The 23,211-nt window shown below is 46.8% G+C and overlaps 1 protein-coding gene across 5 annotated transcripts in view; it reads right to left on the bottom strand.

The window, feature by feature from the left end:
• Positions 1-23,211, bottom strand: part of PAM (peptidylglycine alpha-amidating monooxygenase) — a 1,271,905-nt gene that overhangs the window by 229,044 nt on the left and 1,019,650 nt on the right. For all 5 annotated transcript variants that reach the window (XM_086960973.1, XM_086960975.1, XM_086960971.1 and 2 more), the window contains one exon: positions 7,073-7,202. In XM_086960973.1, coding sequence (XP_086817099.1) covers positions 7,073-7,202 — 130 coding nt within the window. The remainder of the gene's footprint in view (positions 1-7,072; positions 7,203-23,211) is intronic.

The raw sequence follows: 23,211 nt of genomic DNA, 5'->3' as shown, positions 1-23,211 counted from the left end.
CCTTTATGGAAAGCCGCTGAAGATGTGCGCCCCAGCCTTCCAGGGAGGCATCCGTGGTATGGACGAGCTCCGGAGCGATGGTTAGGAAAGAAGTACCGGCAGCTATGTTTGACGGTTGAGCCCACCATTGGGGAGCGGACCTCATCCGAGCGGTCACCAGGACCAGATCGTTGAAAGAGCCGGTGACCTGACGCCACTGTTTGTCCAGTTCCTCCTGAATTGGGAGACTCTTGAGCCTGCAATTTGGGATCAGGGAGATGCAGGAGGACACCATCCCAAGAAAGGACTTCAATACACAAACTGAAACGGACCCTTTTGAACGGATGAGAGCCACTAGGCGTAGAATCCACAGCTAACACTCGTGAGACACGAATGCCTTCGCCAACAAAGTATTCAGAGTGGTGCCTAGAAAGGTCCTGCAGGGAGCTGGAGCGACCTGAGACTTCTCGGTGTTGATGGAGAGACCAAGGGAGCGGAATAGAGTCTGACAGAATCGAGTGTCCAGACGCCTGATGGCGAGATTGCGACTTGATGAGACAGTCATCCAGGTAGGGAAAGATTTGAACGCCCTTCAAACGGAGATATGCCACCACAAGGCCAGGACTTTCGTGAAGACGCAAGGGGCGGAGTGAAGGCCGAAAGGCGGAACCTTGAATTGAAAGTCTCTGCGCCCTACCCAGAAACGCAAGTACTTCCAGTGTTTTGAAAGTATCAGCTTGTGGAAACAAGCGTCTTGGAGATCGATGGCGGTCATGAAGTCGTCCTTCGAGAGAAGGCGGAGAATTTCCACGAGCGTGAGCATGCGGAAGGATTGGCACTTCAGGTACTAATTCAGGGCTCTTAAGTCGAGGAACGGACACCAATCGCCGGACTTCTTGAGGACAAGGAAAAACCGGGAATAGAATCCCATCCCCTTCTGAGACTTTGGAACCACTTCGATGGCACCTTTCTGAATCATGAGTCAAATTTGTTGAAAGAGCTCTTTGAGGTGAGCCGGAGGCGGACCAGTTGGAGTAGTGTTTGGAGGGAACTCTACAAACTCCAAAGCATGGCCTTTTGATACAATGTCCAGCACCCAACGGTCCGAGGTGATTGCAGACCAATTGGAAAAGAAAAGGGAGATTCGACCTCCAACTTTGAGTGGGGAAGGCAAGTCATTGCTTCTTAGAAGCGGAGCCTCTGTAGGAAGACTTTCCTCTATAAGACTTGGTAGACTGTTGCCGATAGGACTGCTGTGACTGGGAGAAATAGCTCTGATTTCCCTGGCCGTAGGAGCGGTACTGGTTGGATCCGCTGCGAAAAGAAGAAGAGGTGCCACGTCTGCGCGCACCGCGAAAAGGCTGCTTGCAAAACTGCAAAGTGCCTGGGCTCGAGCAGTCTTGGTCTCCTTTTTGATGGTTTGAAGTGCGTCATCCACATGCTGGCCAAAAAGCAATTCGCCGTCATAGGGCATGTTGAGGATTTTCGACTGAACCTCCTGGCGAACAGAGGTGGAACTAAGCCAACCCTGACGACGTAAAATGGCTGCCCCCGCAAGCTGACAAAAACCAGTGCACGCAATGTCCACAGAGCAGTCGATAATCTCTGATGACGCTCTCTCTGCCTTCTAAAGAATCTTGAGAGCCTCTGCTCTGGAGGGCTCAGGAATGAGGTCGATAAAAGAAGACATATCCGACCACATCTGGCAGTCGTACAGCCCCGGAATGGCCAGAGAATTTGCAGCCCTCACGGTGGTACAAGCCATAGTGGAGAATTTTCATCCAGTGGCATCAAGACGATGTCCCTCACGGTCAGGAGGAGTGGTAATAGACCGCAAGGACCGCACCAACAGCGCGGGAGGAGGAATTGCCATCGTCCACAGGAACACTCTCAGAGTCTCGACCAACACCGACGACTCCCTCAGCACCGCCAAACACCTGCACTTCCAGATCCACACCGACCCCAACACCACCCTCAGATGAACCCTCATTTACAGACCGCCCGGACCCTGACCACAGTTCAGCGACTCCATTGCCGACTTCATCAGCACACACGCCCTCGCCTCCACGGATTACTTCCTCCTCTGGGACCTGAACTTCCACCTCAAGAACAATGACAACACCAACTCCACCACCCTGATGGACAACCTAGCCAACCTCGGACTCAGACAACTCGTCACAACACCCACCCACTCCACTGGTCACAAGCTTGACCCCATCTTCTCCGCAAGCCCCCACGTCTCCTTCAACCATACCACTGAACTCCACTGGACCGACCACCGCTGCATCCACTTCACCTTCAAGAAACCCACCACGCACCACCGCACCCAACAGATGCCTCACCGCTGCTGGAGCAAAGTCATCGAAGACCAGCTAACCACCACCCTCGCCCAGAGCACACCCGCCGACCATACCGACCCTGACACCGCCGCACGCAACCTCAGACAGTGGATAAACGACTGCGCCAACACCCTCGCCCCGATCAAGAAACCGTACAACAATCATACCTACAAGAAAGCCAGCTGGTTCACTGAAGACCTCCGGGCCTCCAAGCAAACCTGCCGAAAGCTGGAGAAGATCTGGCTCCGTGAACGAACACTTGACAGCCACGCCGCCCACAAGAATGCCACCCGCAGACACCATAACCTCATCAGATCCGCCAAAAGGGCCTCCTTCAAAGACCGCCTAGACAACAACGCGCACAACAGCAGAGAGCTCTTCAACATCGTGAAGGAACTCTCCAACCCCAGCTCCAACACCAACGACGTCCCACCCTCGCAAGACCTGTGCGACTTGCTGGCCACCTTCTTCTACCGCAAGATCACAGACATCCACAACAGTTTCAATGCCACGACCGCCCCGACAACCACTGAGACCTCTGCCCCCACAACCACCATCTGCACCAACCGCCTGCTCTACTGGACTAACATCAACGACGATGACACCATCAAAATCATGAATACCATCCACTCTGGATCTCCGTCAGATTCATGCCCACACCACATCTTCAACAAAGCCAGCACATGCATCGCACCCCATCTCCGGAAAGTCATCAACACCTCCTTCGAGACAGCAACCTTCCCGGAGAGCTGGAAGCACGCCGAGATCAAAGCCTTACTCAAAAAACCCAAGGCAGACCCCAAGGACCTCAAGAACTTCCGGCCCATCTCCCTGCTCCCATTCCCGGCAAAGGTCATCGAGAAGACTGTCAACGAACAACTGACCCGCTACCTCGAGGAGAACAACATCCTGGACCCTTCCCAGTCCGGGTTCCGCAGCAACCACAGCAGTCCCTGCTGGACAACAGAGAAATGGCGGCCCTCATCCTCCTGGACCTGTCAGCTGCCTTCGACACGGTCTGTCACCACACACTACGAACACGCCTCCTCAACGCTGGGATCAAAGAGAAGGCCCTGGACTGGACCACCTCCTTCCTCTCCGGCAGAACACAGAGCGTCCGCCTTCCCCTCTTCCACTCCAAAGCCACGAGATCATCTGCGGCGTACCCCAGGACTCATCCCTCAGCCCAACTCTGTTTAACATCTACATGGCACCGCTCGCCCACGTCGCCCATCGGCATGACCTCAACATCCTCTACTACGCCGATGACACCCAGCTGATACTCTCCCTCACCAAGGACCCCCACACCGCCAAAACCAACCTTCATGAAGGAATGATGAATGGATGAGGAACAGCCGACTGAAGCTGAACTCGGACAAGACGGAGGTCCTCATCCTCGGATCCAACCCTTCGGCCTGGGACGACTCCTGGTGGCCGACAGCATTGGGAACCGCTCCAACACCCACCGACCATGCACGCAACCTAGGGGTCATCCTCGACTCCACCCTCTCCATGACTAAACAGGTCAACGCCGTCTCCTCCTCCTGCTTCAACACCCTCTGCATGCTCCGTAGGATCTACAAGCGGATCCCCACTGAAACGAGAAGAACAGTCACCCAGGCCCTTGTCAGCAGTAGGTTGGACTATGGAAACTCCCTCTACGCAGGAGCCTCAGCCAAACTCCTGAGACGGCTCCAACACATCCAGAACGCCTCTGCACGCCTGATCCTCGACATCCCTCGCCGCAGCCACATCACACCCCACCTGAGAGACCTGCACTGGCTCCCGGTCAACAAGAGGATAACCTTCAAGCTCATCACCCACGCACACAAGGCACTCCACAACACCGGACCAACGTACCTCAACAGACGACTCAGCTTCTACACCCCCACCCGCCAGCTCCGCTTCGCCGACCTCGCTACAGTCCCCTGCTTCCGAAGAGCGACCTCAGGCGGAGATCGTTCTCCCACCTCGCCGCAAAGACCTGGAACACCCTCCCCATCCACCTACGGCAGACCCAAGACCTGCTGACCTTCAGAAAATTCCTCAAGACCTGGCTTTTCGAGCAGTAGCAGCATTCCCCACCCCAGCGCCTTGAGATCCTCACGGGTGAGTAGTGCGCTTTACAAATGATATGATTGATTGATTGATTGAATAGGAGAAGACGGATTTCTGGAAGTGCGCTATGCGACCTGGGTGATCACGGAATCGGGTTTAAGCAGTGCTACCAGGCAAGCTGGAGAACCCTGGGGCGCCCTATATTTCTTCTCCAAACAAGGAAGAAGCGCCAGAATAGAATGTGGCGTCTGCATCAGTTTGACACCTTCATTCCAAATGAAGTCAATTAAGGGCACTGTCCGAACCTGTTTAAAAGGTTGACTCTTGAAATCATAAAGAAAACAGTACTCATCCTTCAGAACCATAGGAAGCTTAAAGCACAGCGCTGATCGTTCCATAAGTTGGTGAAAACCAGCTATATCCACAGGAGGGGAATCCTCTGGACCCGAAGGTGGCGGAGACGGTGTCTGGATCTGATAATTGTCCCAATGCGCCATGTTCCCATCATCATCATTAACTTCGCCTTCTTCTCGATCTGGGCGAACGTCATCATCCTCATAAACTGTGGCATGGACCTGAATAGAGGTTGTAGATGGTGCAGAAGGCGCAGCTGGCTCTGGCAGTGTAGTAGAGGGAGGAGCTGCTGTAGTTGCAGGCACCCTAGGTTGAGGAGACCCCTGGTGAGACAGTGGAAATCGTCTATTATAATCCTCTAACATGTATTGGAGATTATAAATGAGGGAGAGCGGTATTTGTGCTGTGGGAACCTGAGCAGAAGGTTCCTCCTCATGGCAGTTAGGATCTTCCAGATCATCTTCATATTCCTGACATTTAATGACCAGCTCCGAAGGGCTTCGAGCTGCCCGGAATCTATCATCGTCCTCCTCATCAGAACCAGAGTCCTGCTTCGAACCTGTAGCAAAAAGAGGTGATGGAGGCTGAGAGTGACGTGGAATCGGAAGGTGATCCAAAGGCACATGTCAACGTAGGTGCAGACGGTCTACAGCGGAAGCCTCAGAACCAGATTAAGAAATTGGCACCAGAGTCAATGATGCGAAGGTAGATGTCGACGACAGTAACACCGTCGACGGGACAACCACCATAGACGGAACAAAGCCATCGACTGCAAGACCACAGCCGTCGACGAAGTAGCCGTAGACGCAGTCGTCGACGGCAAGACCACCTCCGTCGACGAAGCCGCTGTTGATGGAGCCACCCTCGACGGAGCCGCCGAAACAGCCGTCGACGGAGCCGTCGTCGACGGAGCACCCGCCGACGAAGATGCTCTCTTCACAGCAAGCGTTGACGAAGATTTTGATGTCGACGAGATTCCCTTCTTAAACGTCGACGAGGAGATTGGAATTGTCGACGAGACAGATTTGAAGCTTACACACACCATCGTTGACACTGTCGACGCAGCCACCGTCGACGACCCGCTGGCACAAGTCGTCGTCACTGTCTTCGTCAGAGAGCTGGAGAGGGCAGATTTCATCGTTGGAACGACTGTCGACGCTCCCGTCGACGATGTAGCACCTTTTCTAGTGGAAACATGCGTAGAAGGAGCCGTGGACGCCTGAGAGTCAGATCTTGGGGGCGTAGGCATAGCAGGAGGAGGTGGAGACACAGTAGGAGCCTTCTGGAGTTGAAGTTTCCTCTTCTTTAGGAAAGGAGATGGCAAATCCTGCACACTGCTACGTTTAGAAGTGGCTCTAGACACACCTGATGCAAGGCTTTCTGCATCAGAAAGAGGTGAATCCTTATCCTTCAACCTCTGCAACCACAGGAGGAGACGCCCTTCCCTGTCCTTAAGGGTCTTGGTTGAGAAAGTCCTGCAAATTTTACATTTTACTACCTCATGCTCTGGATAGAGGCAGTAAATACACTTCTTGTAAGGGTCCTGAGAAGAGCAGCAATTTCCCACTAGAAGCACATGGTCGAAACAAAGACTTCCTACTTGAAGACATCCCAGAAAATTGTAGAAATCCAGAAAGAAGTTGAAAACTGAGCAGAGCTCAGGGTGAATCCCTTCACACGACGTGCGGTAGAAGATCTGAGGGCCTGAGCCTCTGGGGAGAAGGTTCTAGAGGGGTGCTTGCGCCTGATTGGCTGTAGTTTGGACTAACATAATGATATGGATATGCTATAAGTGTTCTTTTTCTTCTATTGTATTATTATGTGTTAATGCTAACCATAGTACTTATAAGTATTTATGGTTTTGGAATGTATGTAATTATGTTTTTATATACATATATTATTGGTTTTATTGCTATTTTATGTACCGTGGGGCTCCCACTTCGACGACGGGAAATATTCAAGCATGTGAATCTATGAAAGACACCCCCATACTGGGGAATAGATGTTCCAGAATGTTCCTTTGTTTGATGGCGTCTGCTTGAGTTTTGAGACATCTATTATCCGGTGAATGTAACTTACTGTGTTTGCATTGACCTATTTTATCACCCCATTTCTAATGCTTTGGTCTGGTTTTTGTTTTCTTTTTTTAAGAGTTCAGATAAAAAGACAACTTGATAAAACGGTTTAGAAAATGCGTGTACTATAGTTTTCCGGTGCACCTTATTTATAATATGATTTATGCAAATACACCAACATTGATTGGAGAGTAACACAGTGCCCTTCATTAATACATTTACAGTTCCTTCTAGTCATAAACTGCACAACACTGAGAGTCCACTTACTTTCCATCCCAGACGTGGTCACCTCTATGGAAAATGACAAGGTTATTTTTAGGGTCCAGAGCCAAACCGGAAACTTGACCAAGCTTAAGGTTTATACCGGGCCAGTCAATAACTTCTTCGAGGTGGAAATCTAGAAAGAAAAAGTGTCACACGTTCTTTATGTAATGCTACATGTCTTTATTTAGGCAAAGGTTGGGATTACCAAATATAAAACACCCACTGATCCCAACCATCACACAACAAGAAACCAGGGGTCAGTTATTTAAATAATTTGTAATTAAGTAGGCATGATGGTCCTATTAGTTATTTTATATCAAAGTTTGAACACATTTCCTGGTGACTGAGCACAAAAGAGTCAGCGTATTAGGTCAGTTATCACTTACGTCATTTATATGTCACATTTGCGTTTTTAAGTTACACCTGTTAGGCACAAATTAGGAAAACAAAAATAGGACTGAAGAGGTATGTGTTGAACAGTATAGAGACCTCGGGGCTGGTAACAGTGGTAAATCTGGCAACAAATAGCTTCCTGTATTCTAGTAAGCATTGAAATGGCAAAATAACATAAGATCTGCTTTCAATCCTCGACCATCACAGACATTATTAACTCTGAGCCTACGAGCCAAAAATGAAATGTATTAGAACGTAGGGCACTTGATTTTCTTCTGCCAAAGGAACCATCTGTGAAAACATCTACTATGAATATCAAGCAGCCTAGAGCAGAAATCAGATTTTAAATTGGCAATCCTTTTGACTCTATTAAACAAGAAAAGTGTATTCAGAATCAAGTGGAATGAGGTTTATTAAATTTTTCAACCATGCAGTAATTATTCCATGAATCAAATTTACACCAAGAGTTTTGCATTCAGTTTTATCCCTCAGACCAATCTTCCTGCTTCCCTAGTCAGCCAAAGTGACTGAGGAGGCAACCAGAAAGCAACTCACAATCCACCTTGAGCGTCACAATCTTCTAGATAACACTCAATTAGGATTCAAAAAGAACCACAGCACCGAAACATCACTCATCGCAGCCACGCATTAACATTTGAATTATCCTGGACCAAGGAGAAACAGCAGCCCTCCTCTTACTTGACCTTTTTGCAGCCTTTGACACTGTCTCCCACAAAACTCTCATTAGAAGACTTCAATAGACTTGGATACAAAGATCCACTCTCAAATTGATCTGTTCCTTCCTCACCGGAAGAGCACAAAGGGTGAGGGTGCCGTCCTTCACATAAGAGACCAAGAAACGAATATGCGGAGTCCCACCGGGATTGTCCTCAGCCCCACACTTTTCAAGATATACATGATACCACTTGCCAACATCATCCATTCACAGGACATCACAGTCATCACCTATGCCAACAACACCCAACTCATCCTCTCCATCATGGACAAGATAACTACCACCAAAACCAACTTCACCAACTGCATGACCATGATAGCCTATGCGATGCAAACCAACTGCCAGAAGCTCAACTCGGACAACATAAAAGTACTGGTATTCAGCAACAAGTCCTCCCTATGGAACTCCACCTAGTGGTTGTCAGAACTAGGTCCAACACTCACACCCACAGACCACTCAGGAAATCTGAGGATCATCCTAAACGAGAAGCTAAACATAACGGCTCAAGTCCACGCAGTGTGCACTTCTTGCTTCAACATCCTATGCATACTGCCAAAGATCTTCAAATGATTGCCTCAGAACACCAGAAGGACCTACACACAAGCACTCATCACCAGCAGGCTGGACTACGGGAACTCTGTTTATGCCGAAATTTCCAAACTGGAGGTTTTTACTTCTCCTACATCGCACTCAATATACGTAACGACCTTCCTCAACACATTAGAGCCTCCTCTTCACTTCTTGAGTATCGCAAGAAGCAGAAGACCTGGCTCTACATATAAGAATTTCTAAATTCTCATGAATTATTACAAACTGCGGCAGAGTTGAATACAGACAAATATAAAATATCCCAGACTGTGGCACAGTTGAATACATACAAATATCAAGGGGGGCCTACTGATTACATATGTTTCATTTTGAACCTTGAGTGCCAGTAGATTATCAATAGTACAACAATTTGATCTGAATAAACTGCTCACCGCACCTAAGCTTGAGGTTTTTTAAAATCATTTTGTCAAGGATCTTGAAGCGTTAAGCATCCCTTCCAAGAAGAAGGGATTACTAGGGTGCTAGCAAAGCAATGCAATTATACTGCAAGCACTTTGGTTTGATTACAGGTAAACTAGCAGGTCCTGGTGCGTGAGAGTGATTTGACTGAGAATTCGTTTTTTTCTACTTCACCAACACTGTTTAAGATGCATGGGGCTAATTTTACCGTCTACCCTCATCAAAGCGACTGATATATTACTATAATATAATCTATAGACAATAACAACAAATGTTACCCAACTAGGCTCACCAATCTCAATAGCTTTCCTTTCAAGTGATGTACCAGACGTCTGGGCAGCACAGGTCCAATAGTCTCACAATATTACTTTTAAGCAGGGCATTATTAACGATATGCCATTGTCCTTTTTGTCTCGATCTTCAGTTAAACTACAAAACTTCATTTTACAGGATTTAGAGGGTTTAACAGCCCAATGCCTTTGTATGTATGTATGTGTGTGTGTGTGTGTGTGTGTGTGTGTGTGTATGTATGTATGTATGTATATATATATATATATATATATATATATATATATATTTCTCTCACTGAAAAAAACATAGGTTTCAGCCCCGTTATAGTTAGAAATTAGCATTTAAAAAACCTTACAAAATTCACTGAAAAAACCATGGATTTCAGGGGTGTTGTAGTTAGCTGGACATTTCACTCATACAAAACCATAGAAATTCCACTGTTATAGTTAGCTCAGCTAACTATAACTCACGCCCTTGCAATGCACTGCACATGACGTCACATATTACATCTCTCATGGCATGGCCAGTGACATCACTGATGACATCACTGATGACATCATCCCGTGACCTTGTGTTTCTGTTAAAGTTTAAATATGTTTTATATATATGCCCGGGTGTATTGAAGAATCAGTGGGTGTATAAGTGTCTGGATGAAGGATTTACGAGGTGTGTGATTAAACGTGTCTTACTGAAAGCATGCATTAGTGACTAAACTGTGTGAATGTCTGTATCAGTGTGTCTGTTGTTGTGTAAGCTAGTACATGAGTTAGTCAGTAGCTACATGACAGTTTACATGGGTTACTGATTGTTTGCCTGAGTATTTGTAGCGGTGCCTGAGGGTGTGTGTGTGTGGAAGGGAGGTGTGTGACTCTGGACATAGATGTGTGACTAGTTGATTCACTGGGTGTATGGGTTCAAGAGTGCATGTGGAAACAGCTCAATGACTGGGTGAGTGTGTGTATGGGTGTGTTAGTGAGTGAATGGAGATCTCAGTGGTAAATGTAAGTAGCTACATATGTAAAAGGCAGTTTGTGTGAGTGATGGTGTATATAAATAACTATATGTGACAGTGAGTGATTATGAGAGTGGCTGTATGAATGAGTGTGTACTTGTATCACTGATTATATAAGAGAGTAAGTATGCACTACTATCTGTATGAATTAGTGAGGTGGTGTGTGTATAACTGTATAGGTGAGTAAATGGGAGTGTGATTGATTCTTTACATGACTATCTAGGTCTGTGAGTAACTCCATGGATGAGTGGCGGTATGTGACTGTCTGGATAGATGTATGACTGCATAGGATAGAGTTGTATTGATGAGTGACTGCATGTATGAGTGGTTGTATGGGTGAATGAGTAGATGTGTGTGTAGACCTAGGAATCAGTAAGTGGGTATGTAGTAACAGGTAATGGTGTGTCTATGGTTTCAAAAATGGTAGTCTGTATTTTAGAATGGGTGTTTCAAAGGTTATATTAGAGTGTGAGGAGGTGCATCAGATTATCACATGAATGATGTCATCAGTGATGTCATTTGAGATGTCATCAGTGATGTCACTGACCATGCCATGAATAATAATAATAATCCACATTTGTAAACCGCACAATCGCACGTAAGGGTCTCTAGGCGCTGGGGGTCGTCGGGAAGATTAAGCAAACTATTGCCCAGAGTCACATGGTGCTGGGCTAATCTGCCGCCGGTGATCGAACCGTGATCCCCAGATTCCGGAGTCAGTCGCCCTAGCCGCGTCGCCACACCTCTGAATGATAAAATATGTGATGTCATGAGCAGTGCATTGTGGGGGCCCGAGAAATAGTTAGCTGAACTAACTAGAACAATGGAATTTCTATGGTTTTCTATGAGTGAAATGTCCAGCTAACTATAACACCCCTTAAACCTATGTTTTTTTCAGTGAATTTCAAAGGGTATTAAATGCTAATTTCTAACTACAATATCCCTATAACCTATAATGTTTTTTAAGTAAATTTTAAAAACATGTGTATACTTTTAATGGTGAAAACGAACCTAACAGTAGTCTTTTATAACTTATAATTATGGTATTTATTTATTGGGCATTTCCGTCTGTATTTATCCATATTTTTTTTTAATAATTGTATCTGTATTTACCCATATATATTTTGGGTATAGTGAAAAAATGAATATGAAATAAGTTTATTTCCACATTTATTTGTCTGATAAATATGCACTCATGGCTGAAGAACTGACCGTTTTCAGTCATATAAACACTCTTAGATGATAAACTATACACAACCTTGATATTAAAATGAGCATGTTTTCTTACATGAGCATATATATTGCTCTTTAAGGCTCTTTACTAAAATTCTTTTATTGTTTTAACCCTTTTACTTTTAGAATGACAGACCTATTGGCCTGGTACTTATCATTGACAGCATTTAGAATCGCTCAAAAAATAATCCAATTTCCTTTTTTATCCACATTTTAAAAATAAATACAGAGAGGAAAATAAATACTTTTCTGTCTGTATTTATCTCAAAAATCATCAAAAACGGAAAACAAGGAGCCCTACTTATAATTTAACAATGTTTTCAACTTAATTAGCAGTAATTAACATATAAGTGTAGTAAAAGTAGGACGCAGCACCTATAATACCGGACTTGTTCATTTCCCGACTCCAGCAGCATCTTAGCCCACCACTATCGCACTGTGGGAAACACCTTGCTTAATCTTCCCAACGCCGCTGAGCGCCGGCACACCTTTCTCGGGGTAGCTTTACGCTTTACAAATGCCATCCATTTTTTTTATTTATACAGATTACAGCAAACATTGCTCCTTTTCTGGCTTTGTCATCCCTTTGATATATGCAGCGTCAGTTTCCAAAGACATTTTATTTGTAATTGCTAAATAAAAACTGTTTCAAACCTAGACTGAATTTTTTGCTGCGCAACCACACCTCCCCGTCAGAAAAGTAAACACCACATTATAAGTAAATAGTGCTCCTGGGAAGTTTCCCACCTGCAAACTTGATAAAAAGAAGACCGCAAGACACGTATTTTCCGCTGTGATTTGTACACCCCACAGCAATTATATAAATGGTCTTGTAAACAATTAGGAGAGAAAGGGTAGTTCGACCTTATGGGTCTAGTAGGAACTCCTGGCCCCCTTGGATTCAATAATTAAACAAATGAAGGAGTAACGACTGCGGGTACTAAATACCTGTACAATTAGTACGGTATTGAGGTGCAAGCCCTGCCACCCAATCTGGGACAATCCTTTGTCCTTAGAAGACCCCTCACTCACCAACCTGGTTGGTGACATGCTTCATCATCGGGGTCCCACCCGGATAGCCGAATCCCATCCAGGTGTGCTGAGACACCTGATTACAGTGGAGCTGTTTTTTTTGTTTATATGCGATATGAATAAGAAAGTGTGATTAAAAGTTGTCTCAACACTACCCACTCGAAGACTTTATTCTGGAGTGGTTGGACAACCAGTAACAAAATATATATACAAATATATTTACATGTGGCACTATTTGCCTTGTTAGGTAGGCTGTGGTGTCAAAAATTAGACTTAAAAAGAGTTAAAAGGATAGGTCTACATGTTTCAACCTTCATGTGATTATAGAGGTTTTCTTCAGGACCAGTGTAACCTAGGTTGGGTGGTCTACACATGCTAAGGTGTATCCTGCCCTCGCCTAGTAGTGTAAGTGAAATCACAAAACTGTGATTTCTTAAAAAGTGTTCTTCTCCGTGTAGTTTCGGGTAAAAACTTGTGGAAAAAAGGAACGAGAAAGGGTGCGGTGAGGCCAAAGCAATCCAGTGCAAACATACAAAGAATTGTGCTTTGTGCACTGTGTGGGGATATTATGCCCATATTCGGGACCGGAGCAATCATGACTGGAGCAGGCTTGCGTGCTGTTTGTGAAAGAAAACACACGTTTACTGCCATCAGGATGTTATGCCACATTCGGACCTGTGTTGTATTGTGAGACGCCGAAATACGATTGCCGCTGTACCCGTGAGTGCCAGGAACATGAGTGAGTACGTCTCATAAGGAATGAACAATATCTGTGTCTAAGCCCCAGTATCGGAGCGTGCCGGGATTGAAAATAAAATAATGCGGCGCAAAAAAAGATCTTAAGTGCTGATTATTTAAGATCTAGTTAAAAACAAACACTCGCAACACTAACATACGGGCAGCACAAGCAGTCATACACATGCCAACAGATAGGGAAAACATTCTTACTCGAAACAAGCTGATTCAGGGCTTCATGAGCTCCCCCGACCCTGCTTTACCATGCAACCACCATCTAAAACGGAAAGTCATAGGGAAGTGAGAGGGACTATACGGTTCCGTCGAACCTTGACTCATCGGGTGGGAGATATTTGGACTTACTGACTCCCACACATATAGTTCTGCAGGGTACACAGTCATAGTGCTTTGTATTCATATATTCTGAATAAAATTATCAGCTTAATTCACATCTGAATCATATCCAAAGAAAATCATTATGATAAGATACCAATAACTGGTATTTACAAAAACAAATATTACAAATCCCAATGCATTTCGGGTTCCACTGAACCCTTCCTCAGGGGTTTAAAATTTTACAAAAAATAGTCTTCGTAGCTTGATGTTCAAAATGTTCCCTCGAGTCTTACATGCTTCTGTTATTTAGAATTAGCAATCCAACTAGTGCCAGGAGTTAATGAGTAAGAGGACAGTTATATAATAGAGACACAATCCAAGTAGGTCCTGTTGTGTGATTGCGGTGAGTGTGAAGTGCTTAACAAGAATGCTATTCACCTTAACCCACTGGTGAACGAAAGTGAGGTGCGAGGACAAAAACCGCCTCACGAACAAGCGGCTAAATCTCAATGTTATCAAACAAGTGTACTCACTCGGCGTGTAGCCCGAGAGATCATTAAGGCAAGAAGGTATCTCCCGCTAGGGGACCCGTCCCCATTCTCAGTCTAAAAGAAATGATGAATGTTGAAACAATGTGCGATCTTAACCTTACACGCTGTGCTGCCCTTTCAAACCAATGACTCTAAGGCTTACCCTGCTTTTTTTGAGAATGTATGGAGACCCGGAATCACTGCCTTGACCAGAAGAACGTAACCAACATGAACTGGAATTTCTAGTGGGTGTCTTTAATGCCGAAGTAAACAGCCTTCGTGAAGTAGCTCTGGAGGATTAAAAAATATATACAAACGCTTATGGCCACCTGAATGGCAGAACGCTATGAGGAATGTATGTGCTTAAAGCTAAGATGGACTATGGGCTTACCCAGAAGATTAAAGAAAGGCCGCAATACGGTGCATTGTTGTTTTCCCAATATAATTTCCACAGCCTACTGCAACCCTCCCAAAATGAGTGAAGCCCCGGGACTGTGGGGGCCCGAGCGAGCCCCCGCTATTATTGCTTTAACAAATACCCCTGGGACCTATTTCCACAGCCTACTGAACCCCCTCCCAACATAAGTGAAGCCCCGGGACTGTGGGGGCCCCAACAAGCCCCCGTTATTATTTTTTTAACAAATACCCCGAGACCTAACCCACCCAGGGGTCTCATTAAAATAAAACGTAGGAACCCGCGGCCCTTGCGCCAATTGCCCTGATTCTTTTTTTTTAATTCTTTTTTTTTGGCCCTGGGGGTCCTTCTGGGACCCCCTGGGCAGGCCTAGGGGTCAGGGTGTTTCTAACCTGCCCCCTTCTTTTCTTTTATACCTTTGTTTCTCAGTTTTCTGCTAACTCGCTTCTACCGAGCCACAAGATGGCTGCCAACACTTCCTGGTTTGGAGTGCTGGCAGCCAATCACAGTGAAGCTTGCGCACGCGACTTGGGCTCCTCCCAGATACCAAAACTTTTATTTTTCTAATTTCTCAGCAACTACTGAACGGATTTACACCATTTTTAAAAGGTCGCTTTCTGACCCAAGCACTACCTTTCTGCCAAATTAGGAGTAATTCTGTTTAGTAGTTTCGGCTGTAGCCTTGCACAAAGTTTCCCATGGGAAATTAATTTTTTCACTCTTATTTTTTGATTTCTCAAAAACTACTGAACGGATTTACACCATTTAATAAAACGTCACTTTCTGAACCAAGCTCTACCTTTCTGCCAATTTTGGGGTAATTCCGTTCAACAGTTCGGGCTGTAGCTCGTCGCAAAATTTCCTATGGAAATTAACATGGGGCAAAAGCGTTTTGGGACCCCCCCTTTTTTCTCAGCCCCCGCTTGACGAATCACCCCGAAACTTTCAGGATAGGAGCTGACCTGGAGAGACTTTTTTTTGGGAGAATTTCACAGATTCGTCAAACAACGCCAAAGTTATTAGCAACTCAAAAAATGCTTTTCTTATGGAAACTAGGTTCTAACTATAACTAGGTAATATATATATATATATATATATATATATATATATATATATATATATATATATATATATATATATATATATATATATATATATATATTATGATTTGGAAGATGGGCTCTAACTTTTACAATTAGGCATGAAAAGACTCAATTGGTTCAGCTATTAACTAATTCAGTAGCAGCTCAAAATACACTTTAGTGGTCCACTTTATGGAATTCATCTTGTGTTAGAGTTTTCTACATTTATTTTATTATAATGATCAAGTCTAAGAGATTAAATCAATAATTACTAAAAGTGATTTATGGTCACTTAACAAACACTCCAAGAATCATAATCAGAGGGGTCATCTCAAAGGAATCGAAGAAATACTGAGCATTTTAAAGAGCAACCTTGATTATTCCAAGCTGGAAGGCCCGGTATAGCTCCATTCAATAGTCACTTTGATGCAGCTAGATTCCATTTTTCAGACGATTGTAGCAATAATTTTCCTCTCTTATCACATCTAACATTAGTCAAGTGAGGAGAGTCGAGACTCCAATATTCATCGACTCTCATAATCCTGAAAGTCTTATCAAAAAGTTGATGATAGAGGGACCATGTGGTAAGTAGACATTAGAAACAATTATATAAGCCTTGACCAAGAAATGTACCTATTGAAAACCTTCACTCACAGAACATTCTGTAAAATCAGACGAAGATTGATGTATTGCCACATGTAGAATACTTCACTACCAATTACATATTTTTTCAAGGGGCGGAGCTTTGCCACAAGCAGAATGACAGCTCCTCTGAGAGCAATCCTCAGATATGGCTTCTCATCTGGTCTAATCATAGCCAGCCGTGCTGAATTATAGAATGCTATGCGTATCAGTAGCAGAAGACTCTGCCTGGTGATCGAGACAATGCCCAATTGAAGAGAAGATGAATCCTACTGGTGAGAACTGCACCGTCATAGACACCAACATGGAAGACTGAGTGGCCCAGCCGTACGGCAGCACTACCACCATCTGCCCAAAACCTGTATATGCCTGTTAAGTCTTGTAAGACAACCTTGAGGTGCTGGTGCTGCGGCTGTGCCCCATGCTGACAAGCTTTCTCCTGGCCCACCATAACACACAGGCCCCTAAAAGGAGAGAGGCTCTTTCCCAGTGGCATGCCGGGCCTGAGGGCAGCCACACACTCAGGACTTTCTGCCACAGGCAGTCTTTGGAGGGGCGGCTGTCACTGGGGGCTGCCACAGCTGAGAGCAGACATTTTGGCTTCTGGAAGATGCAAGACTTGGCAGGGCACATCCCAAGTGATCACAGGGAGCATCTTCACTGAGGCACCATTGGCATAACAGCAAACGCATGGGGACATGCTGCAACCTGATGGACTACCACATAGACATAAACATTTCTTCTGGGCAATCACTGTGATCTCTACCATCCATAGTGTGACCCGACAAAAGTTGCATGTTGGTTGGAACTCTGTTTCAATAGAGATCACTATAAAATTGTATCAACCTTCTTTAATTTAATAAATCCTTGAGGGGACATACTACTCCAATTCCAGCATTACTTGCTTCTCATCGTTTTGTCAGCTTGCTTGACTTTCCTGGCGTGCTTAAAGTCATGGGCATAATCCCAGACTAGCTCTGACATGGAAGGTCAGGCAAAATCAATCTACGACTAGTACAACACTTTGCTTATCCTTATTTTTGCTGTTGCCCCCTCTTCACAATGACAAATGCCTGGAAACAAGGCATCCAGACAACTATGTTTCTTCAAAATGCTTGCCCTAGGAAACAAACCACTGACATCGGCGACATGTCTGCACCTGAAGTTACACTAGGCTCCATCATGGTAGAACTCAAAACTATTCGATCATCAATGCTGACTGTGAAACAATCCACAGCTGACACAAAGAAGAACTGAAATTGTTAAGACGGGGTTTTGTCACTATGCAGTTGCTCCTATATTTCATGAACAGGAGCTTGAACACACGTGAAAATAAATATAATATCAACCACACTGGGGCTCGGAACTATGGAACACCCAGAAAAAGCTTTCCAAACTTGAAGATTGCTACCTGGTGAGCAGAGACCAGGGTCGCGTGACTTAAGCCAAGCAGCTCTCCCACACCACGGAGGGATTCAAATATTTAGGGATCTTCATATCAGCAAGCACCACGATTTTGTGGTCGCATAACATTACCCCTCTTCTTTCCTCTGTCCGTGGGGAAACCACCATTTGGTCATAGCTCCCTTTGTCGATTTACAGCCGATCAGCCATTTTCAAAATGGTCTCTTTGCCTGGAATTCTGTACCGACTGCAGAACTTCCCCATACTATCCCCTGCTCTTGATTTGCCCAAATAAACACTATCCTTAATAAGTTTTTATGGTCAGACGGTGCGATCCGGGTGGTATTACCTATGTGCATACAGTCGACATTTTGCGGCGGTATCGCCGCTGCAGATATGTTTGCATACTACGCAGCGTCCCATCTCTTAGTTATCAAGGAGTGGTGGTACAGTTCACAAGGGGACCCTGATTATGCGGATGAACGACTAGCCATGGAGGGCACTCCCTTGCAGAAATTGCTATACAGCAAAGCCAATCTAGATAACCCTCCCCCAGCCAGCAAAACGGTCATACAATGATGGCGCTCTACGGTTAAAGCTATGGGGTGAAAGGGACGCCAGACTTGGACGACCCCCTTGTGGCAAGGCACATACTTGGGAGCAGTAGCTGCACTTAAAGGCTTTCACAAATGGGACTTTCTTGGGATCTCTACATTAGGTGACATTGTATTGTATTGTGGTATACTTATATAGCGCAACCTGTCACCACCAAGGGCATCCTGGCGCTTGACCCATGATCCAGCAAAAGCAATAGCTCAACCTGTCCTAGGAAAGAGGTAAGTTTTCAGCGCCTTTCTAAAGGCTAAGAGATCCTCAAGACTTCTCAGGGATATTGGCAGGGAGTTCCAGAGTTTGGCCGCCGCTACTCTGAACGAGCGGCCACCCATCCTCACTCTCTGGAAGCGCGGAACTACAAGTAGCCTGGACGACGAGGAACGTAAAGCTCGAGATGGAAGATACCAGGCAAACATTCGCCGCAGAGGGATTGGGCCCAGGCCATGGATAGCCCTGAACACAATACACGCTGCTTTGTAGCGAACGCGTAAATGGACCGGAAGCCAATGGAGTTCCTGAAATGCTGCCGTAGAAGAGCTGTGGTAGGGGCGGGAAAGGGCGAGTTTGGCAGCCATATTTTGCACCCTTTGAAGCTTCCCCAGAAGTGTTACCGGGGCCTCCAGAAGCAGTGCGTTACAATAGTCAAGTCGACTTAGGATGGTACTTCGCACTACTTCTGGTCTGGCTTGCTCAGGAAGGAGGGGTAAAACCTTGCGCAGCATGCGGATCAGCATCATGCACGTTGAGATGGTCTTATTTACGTGCAGATCCAGCTGCAGGTTGGGCCCAAAAATGACGCCCAGATTACGCGCTGATTGTGCGGCTGACACCGTCTCTGGAAAGGACGGGGGCCAAAAGTCATCTGGAAGATCTCGGGGAACTCGGTCAGTGGAGCAGTGCAGGACCTCTGTCTTGGTTCCATTGAACTGTAACGAGTTCAAACGGAGCCATTCCGCTGTAGCCTGCATGCACCGGTGAAAAGTCTCCAATGGGACTGCATCATGTCCCTCCAGAGAAAAGACCAGCTGGGTATCATCCGCATAATTAAATGCGGAGATCCCGAATGATTTAATGAGCTGGACTAGAGGGCAGAGGTAGATATTAAAGAGTATAGGGCTGATGGCTGAGCCCTGGGGTACTCCTTGTCCCACTCTCCGCTCCTCTGAGCTGAAGGGAGGGAGCGAAACCCGTTGCTGACGGCTGTCCAGGTAGGAGATTAACCAGTCTCTGGCCTTGTCTTTGACCCCGCATTCTTCCAACCTCGAAATCAAGGTAGGATGACTGACCGTGTCGAACGCGGCCGACATATCGAGCAGCACCAAAAATGCTGCCCGACCACTGTCGACTCGCGCCCGCAGGTTGTCTAGCACGGTCACCAACGCGGATTCCGTCCCGTGCGCTGGGCGAAAACCGAATTGCGTCTCATCCAACCAGGTGTTCCCTTCTAAGAAGCCGGATAGAGTGCGGGTAACCAGTTTTTCCATGATTTTGACTGGAAATTGGCCGGTAGTTAGAAAGGCACACAGGGTCGAGCGTAGGTTTTTTTAAGAGCGGAGATACCACTGCCTTCTTCCAGCAGCCCGGTACCGTCCCTGTTTCAAATGGCTGGCAACAGATGGCATGCAAGGGCTGGAAGAGATCCTCTTGAAACACCTTCCAAAGTTTTGGAGGAAGAGAATCCAGAGGCGAGCCAGATGAAATCGTGAGGGCTAGACTGCCAAACTCCTCCAGAGAGGGAAGGGGAAAGCTACTCAGCTGGGGTCGACTGGCCTCAATCGCCAGAGCTCCCAAGCTGAGAGCCGGATCCAGAGAGGGAGGAGAAAGGCTACTCAACTGGGGTCGACTGGCCTCACTCGCCGGAGCTCCCAGACTGGGGGCCGAATCCAAGGCGGGGGAGGGAAAGCCACTCAGCTGGTGTCGACTGGCCTCAATCGCCGGAGCTCCCAAGCTGAGGGCCGGGTCCAAAGGGGGGGAAGGAAAACTACTCAGCTGGGGTCGACTGGCTTCCATCGCCGGAGCTCCCAGGCTGAGGGGCTGATCCTCTGATCGGGGTCGACTGGAGGGCGTGGCCGGAGCTTCCAAACAGAGGTGAGCGACCCTCTGCAGGGGTCGACTGGCCATCTCCTCCGGAGCTCCCGCATCAGTGGTGGGATTAACTGGGTCCTGCAGACCCTCCAGGATTTTACGGATTTTCTCCTCGAAGGCATCCGCAAGTGAGTCACAAAGAGCTTGCGATGACGGGACTGCACTAGCCACACACGTAGGGTGGGCAAGGTCCCTAACGATTTTAAAGAGGGCCTGTGCCTTGTTTGGGGCCTGATTCAAGGTGGATTCAAGATAGGTCGCTTTAGCCATCTTGATTTGAGCCTTGTATTTTTGTATAGCAGACCTAAATACCATTTTCTCCGAGTCTAAATACTGTTTCCTCCAGACCCTTTCTGCGCGTTTACAATCAAGTTTAAGCTGGCGTAATTCGCTCGTGTACCATGGGCTAGCTCGATTCACCCTCCCTCGTGACTTCCGAAGGGGTGCCAACTTATCCAGCGAACTCGATATGGACTGGCAGAAGAGAGTATAACTCTCTTCAGCTGTGTTGCCAAGCTTAAAGTCCTTACCTAAGATGTTCGGCAATGGAGAGGTTTTGAGGATTCGGGACCAAGGTCTCTCTAGTTTAGCTAGGGGTAGTCCAGCCTTTCGCGAAGTATGGTCCTCAGGACAAAGGGAAAACATAATCAGAGAGTGGTCTGTCCAATACTGGCACTTGATATCATCTAATGATACCCACTGTGGGTCCGCAAACACTAAGTCCAGGGTGTGGCCTTTTCGATGCGTGGAGGCATTCACCAACTGTTCTAAATTGATATCTGTACAGGCTTGGCTAAGGGAAAAAAATGCATTGTCCATCGAGCTGCCTGCCCACAGGTTAAAATCTCCGAGAATCAATAACTTGGAGTGGGAGCTAGAGAGTTCATAAATCAGGTCAATGAGAAGATATATGGAAGGTGCCGGTCCCGGGGGACGATAGCATAGGACACTCGAGCAGAGTGTCAACTCCTGCTGTTTGACTGAGAAGCCCATCAGTTCAAATCCCGGTACTTCTCGAATCTTTAGCTGGGAGAGGGTCAGCGAGTCTCTATAGATGTACCCGATTCCCCCTCCTCGATTGAGTGGGCGCGGGGTGTGGCTGATTTTATAGCCTGAGGGGCAAGCTAGGCCCAGCTCGACCTCACAATCCTCCCGAGTCCACGTTTCTGTGAGAAAGAGGACATCGAGTTTTTCAGAATCGATGAGGAAGGCTATTTCCGTGTAGTGCTTGCAGAGGGATCTGACATTAAGCAACCCACAGGAAATTGGCCTAGAGGTTAGAGGCCTGACCGGGTCCTGACATGGTCTAAGTCTGAGTAGCTCAGCCCGAGAGTAGGCTATGCGAAGTGGGCCGGAGGGGCCAGAGGTAGCGGCCCTAAGCGCGTCCGTTGCGCGAACGGGCGCAAACGGGCTTACCTCTGGCGCACCTCTGGCGCCCCTACGGCGCCCCCGCTGCGTACCGTCGCTGCGCACTTGTCTAGCGGCCATCTTAAATGGCCGGCGGGGTGTCGCGTGGGTCCTGGCAGGGCGAGTGTCTCTCCCTCACCCAAGATGGCGCTCAGTGTGGAAGGACCTTCTTCCCACTCCAAAATGGCGCTCGCAACCGGCGCGATGGTACTACAATGCCCCCGAGTCCCTTCTGTCCCACAAAATGTGGGTGTGCAGCAATTACAGTGCAGGTAAGAGCTCCCTTATTTCCCCCTATGCGGCGCTAACAATATACGGTTAAAAGCGCGAAGCGCTCGGCGCAAACTAAATAAAAACGAAGTAAGGTAATATTTTTAAAAATTACAAGGCAGGAGGAGCGTTATGCACGCAGCGCTAAAGCAGGAGTTGGAATCAGACTGAACGAGGTAGGAGGTCCTACTATTATTACCTCCTCCTCCAATGCGTGGGTCCTGGCAGGGCGAGTGTCTCTCCCTCACCCAAGATGGCGCTCAGTGTGAAAGGACCTTCTTCCCACTCCAAAATGGCGCTCACAACCGGCGCAATGGTACTACAATGCCCCCGAGTCCCTTCTGTCCCACAAAATGTGGGTGTGCAGCAATTACAGTGCAGGTAAGAGCTCCCTTATTTCCCCCTATGCGGCGCTAACAATATACGGTTAAAAGCGCGAAGCGCTCGGCGCAAACTAAATAAAAACGAAGTAAGGTAATATTTTTAAAAATTACAAGGCAGGAGGAGCGTTATGCACGCAGCGCTAAAGCAGGAGTTGGAATCAGACTGAACGAGGTAGGAGGTCCTACTATTATTACCTCCTCCTCCAATGCGTGGGTCCTGGCAGGGCGAGTGTCTCTCCCTCACCCAAGATGGCGCTCAGTGTGGAAGGACCTTCTTCCCACTCCAAAATGGCGCTCGCAACCGGCGCGATGGTACTACAATGCCCCCGAGTCCCTTCTGTCCCACAAAATGTGGGTGTGCAGCAATTACAGTGCAGGTAAGAGCTCCCTTATTTCCCCCTATGCGGCGCTAACAATATACGGTTAAAAGCGCAAAGCGCTCGGCGCAAACTAAATAAAAACGAAGTAAGGTAATATTTTTAAAAATTACAAGGCAGGAGGAGCGTTATGCACGCAGCGCTAAAGCAGGAGTT

This window comes from Lissotriton vulgaris, chromosome 3_1 (genome assembly GCF_964263255.1).
Source record: "Lissotriton vulgaris chromosome 3_1, aLisVul1.2, whole genome shotgun sequence".
NCBI classification, from domain to species: domain Eukaryota; kingdom Metazoa; phylum Chordata; class Amphibia; order Caudata; family Salamandridae; genus Lissotriton; species Lissotriton vulgaris.
Note: the sequence above shows the minus strand (reverse complement) of the source record. Positions and strands in the feature narration are given on the sequence as shown.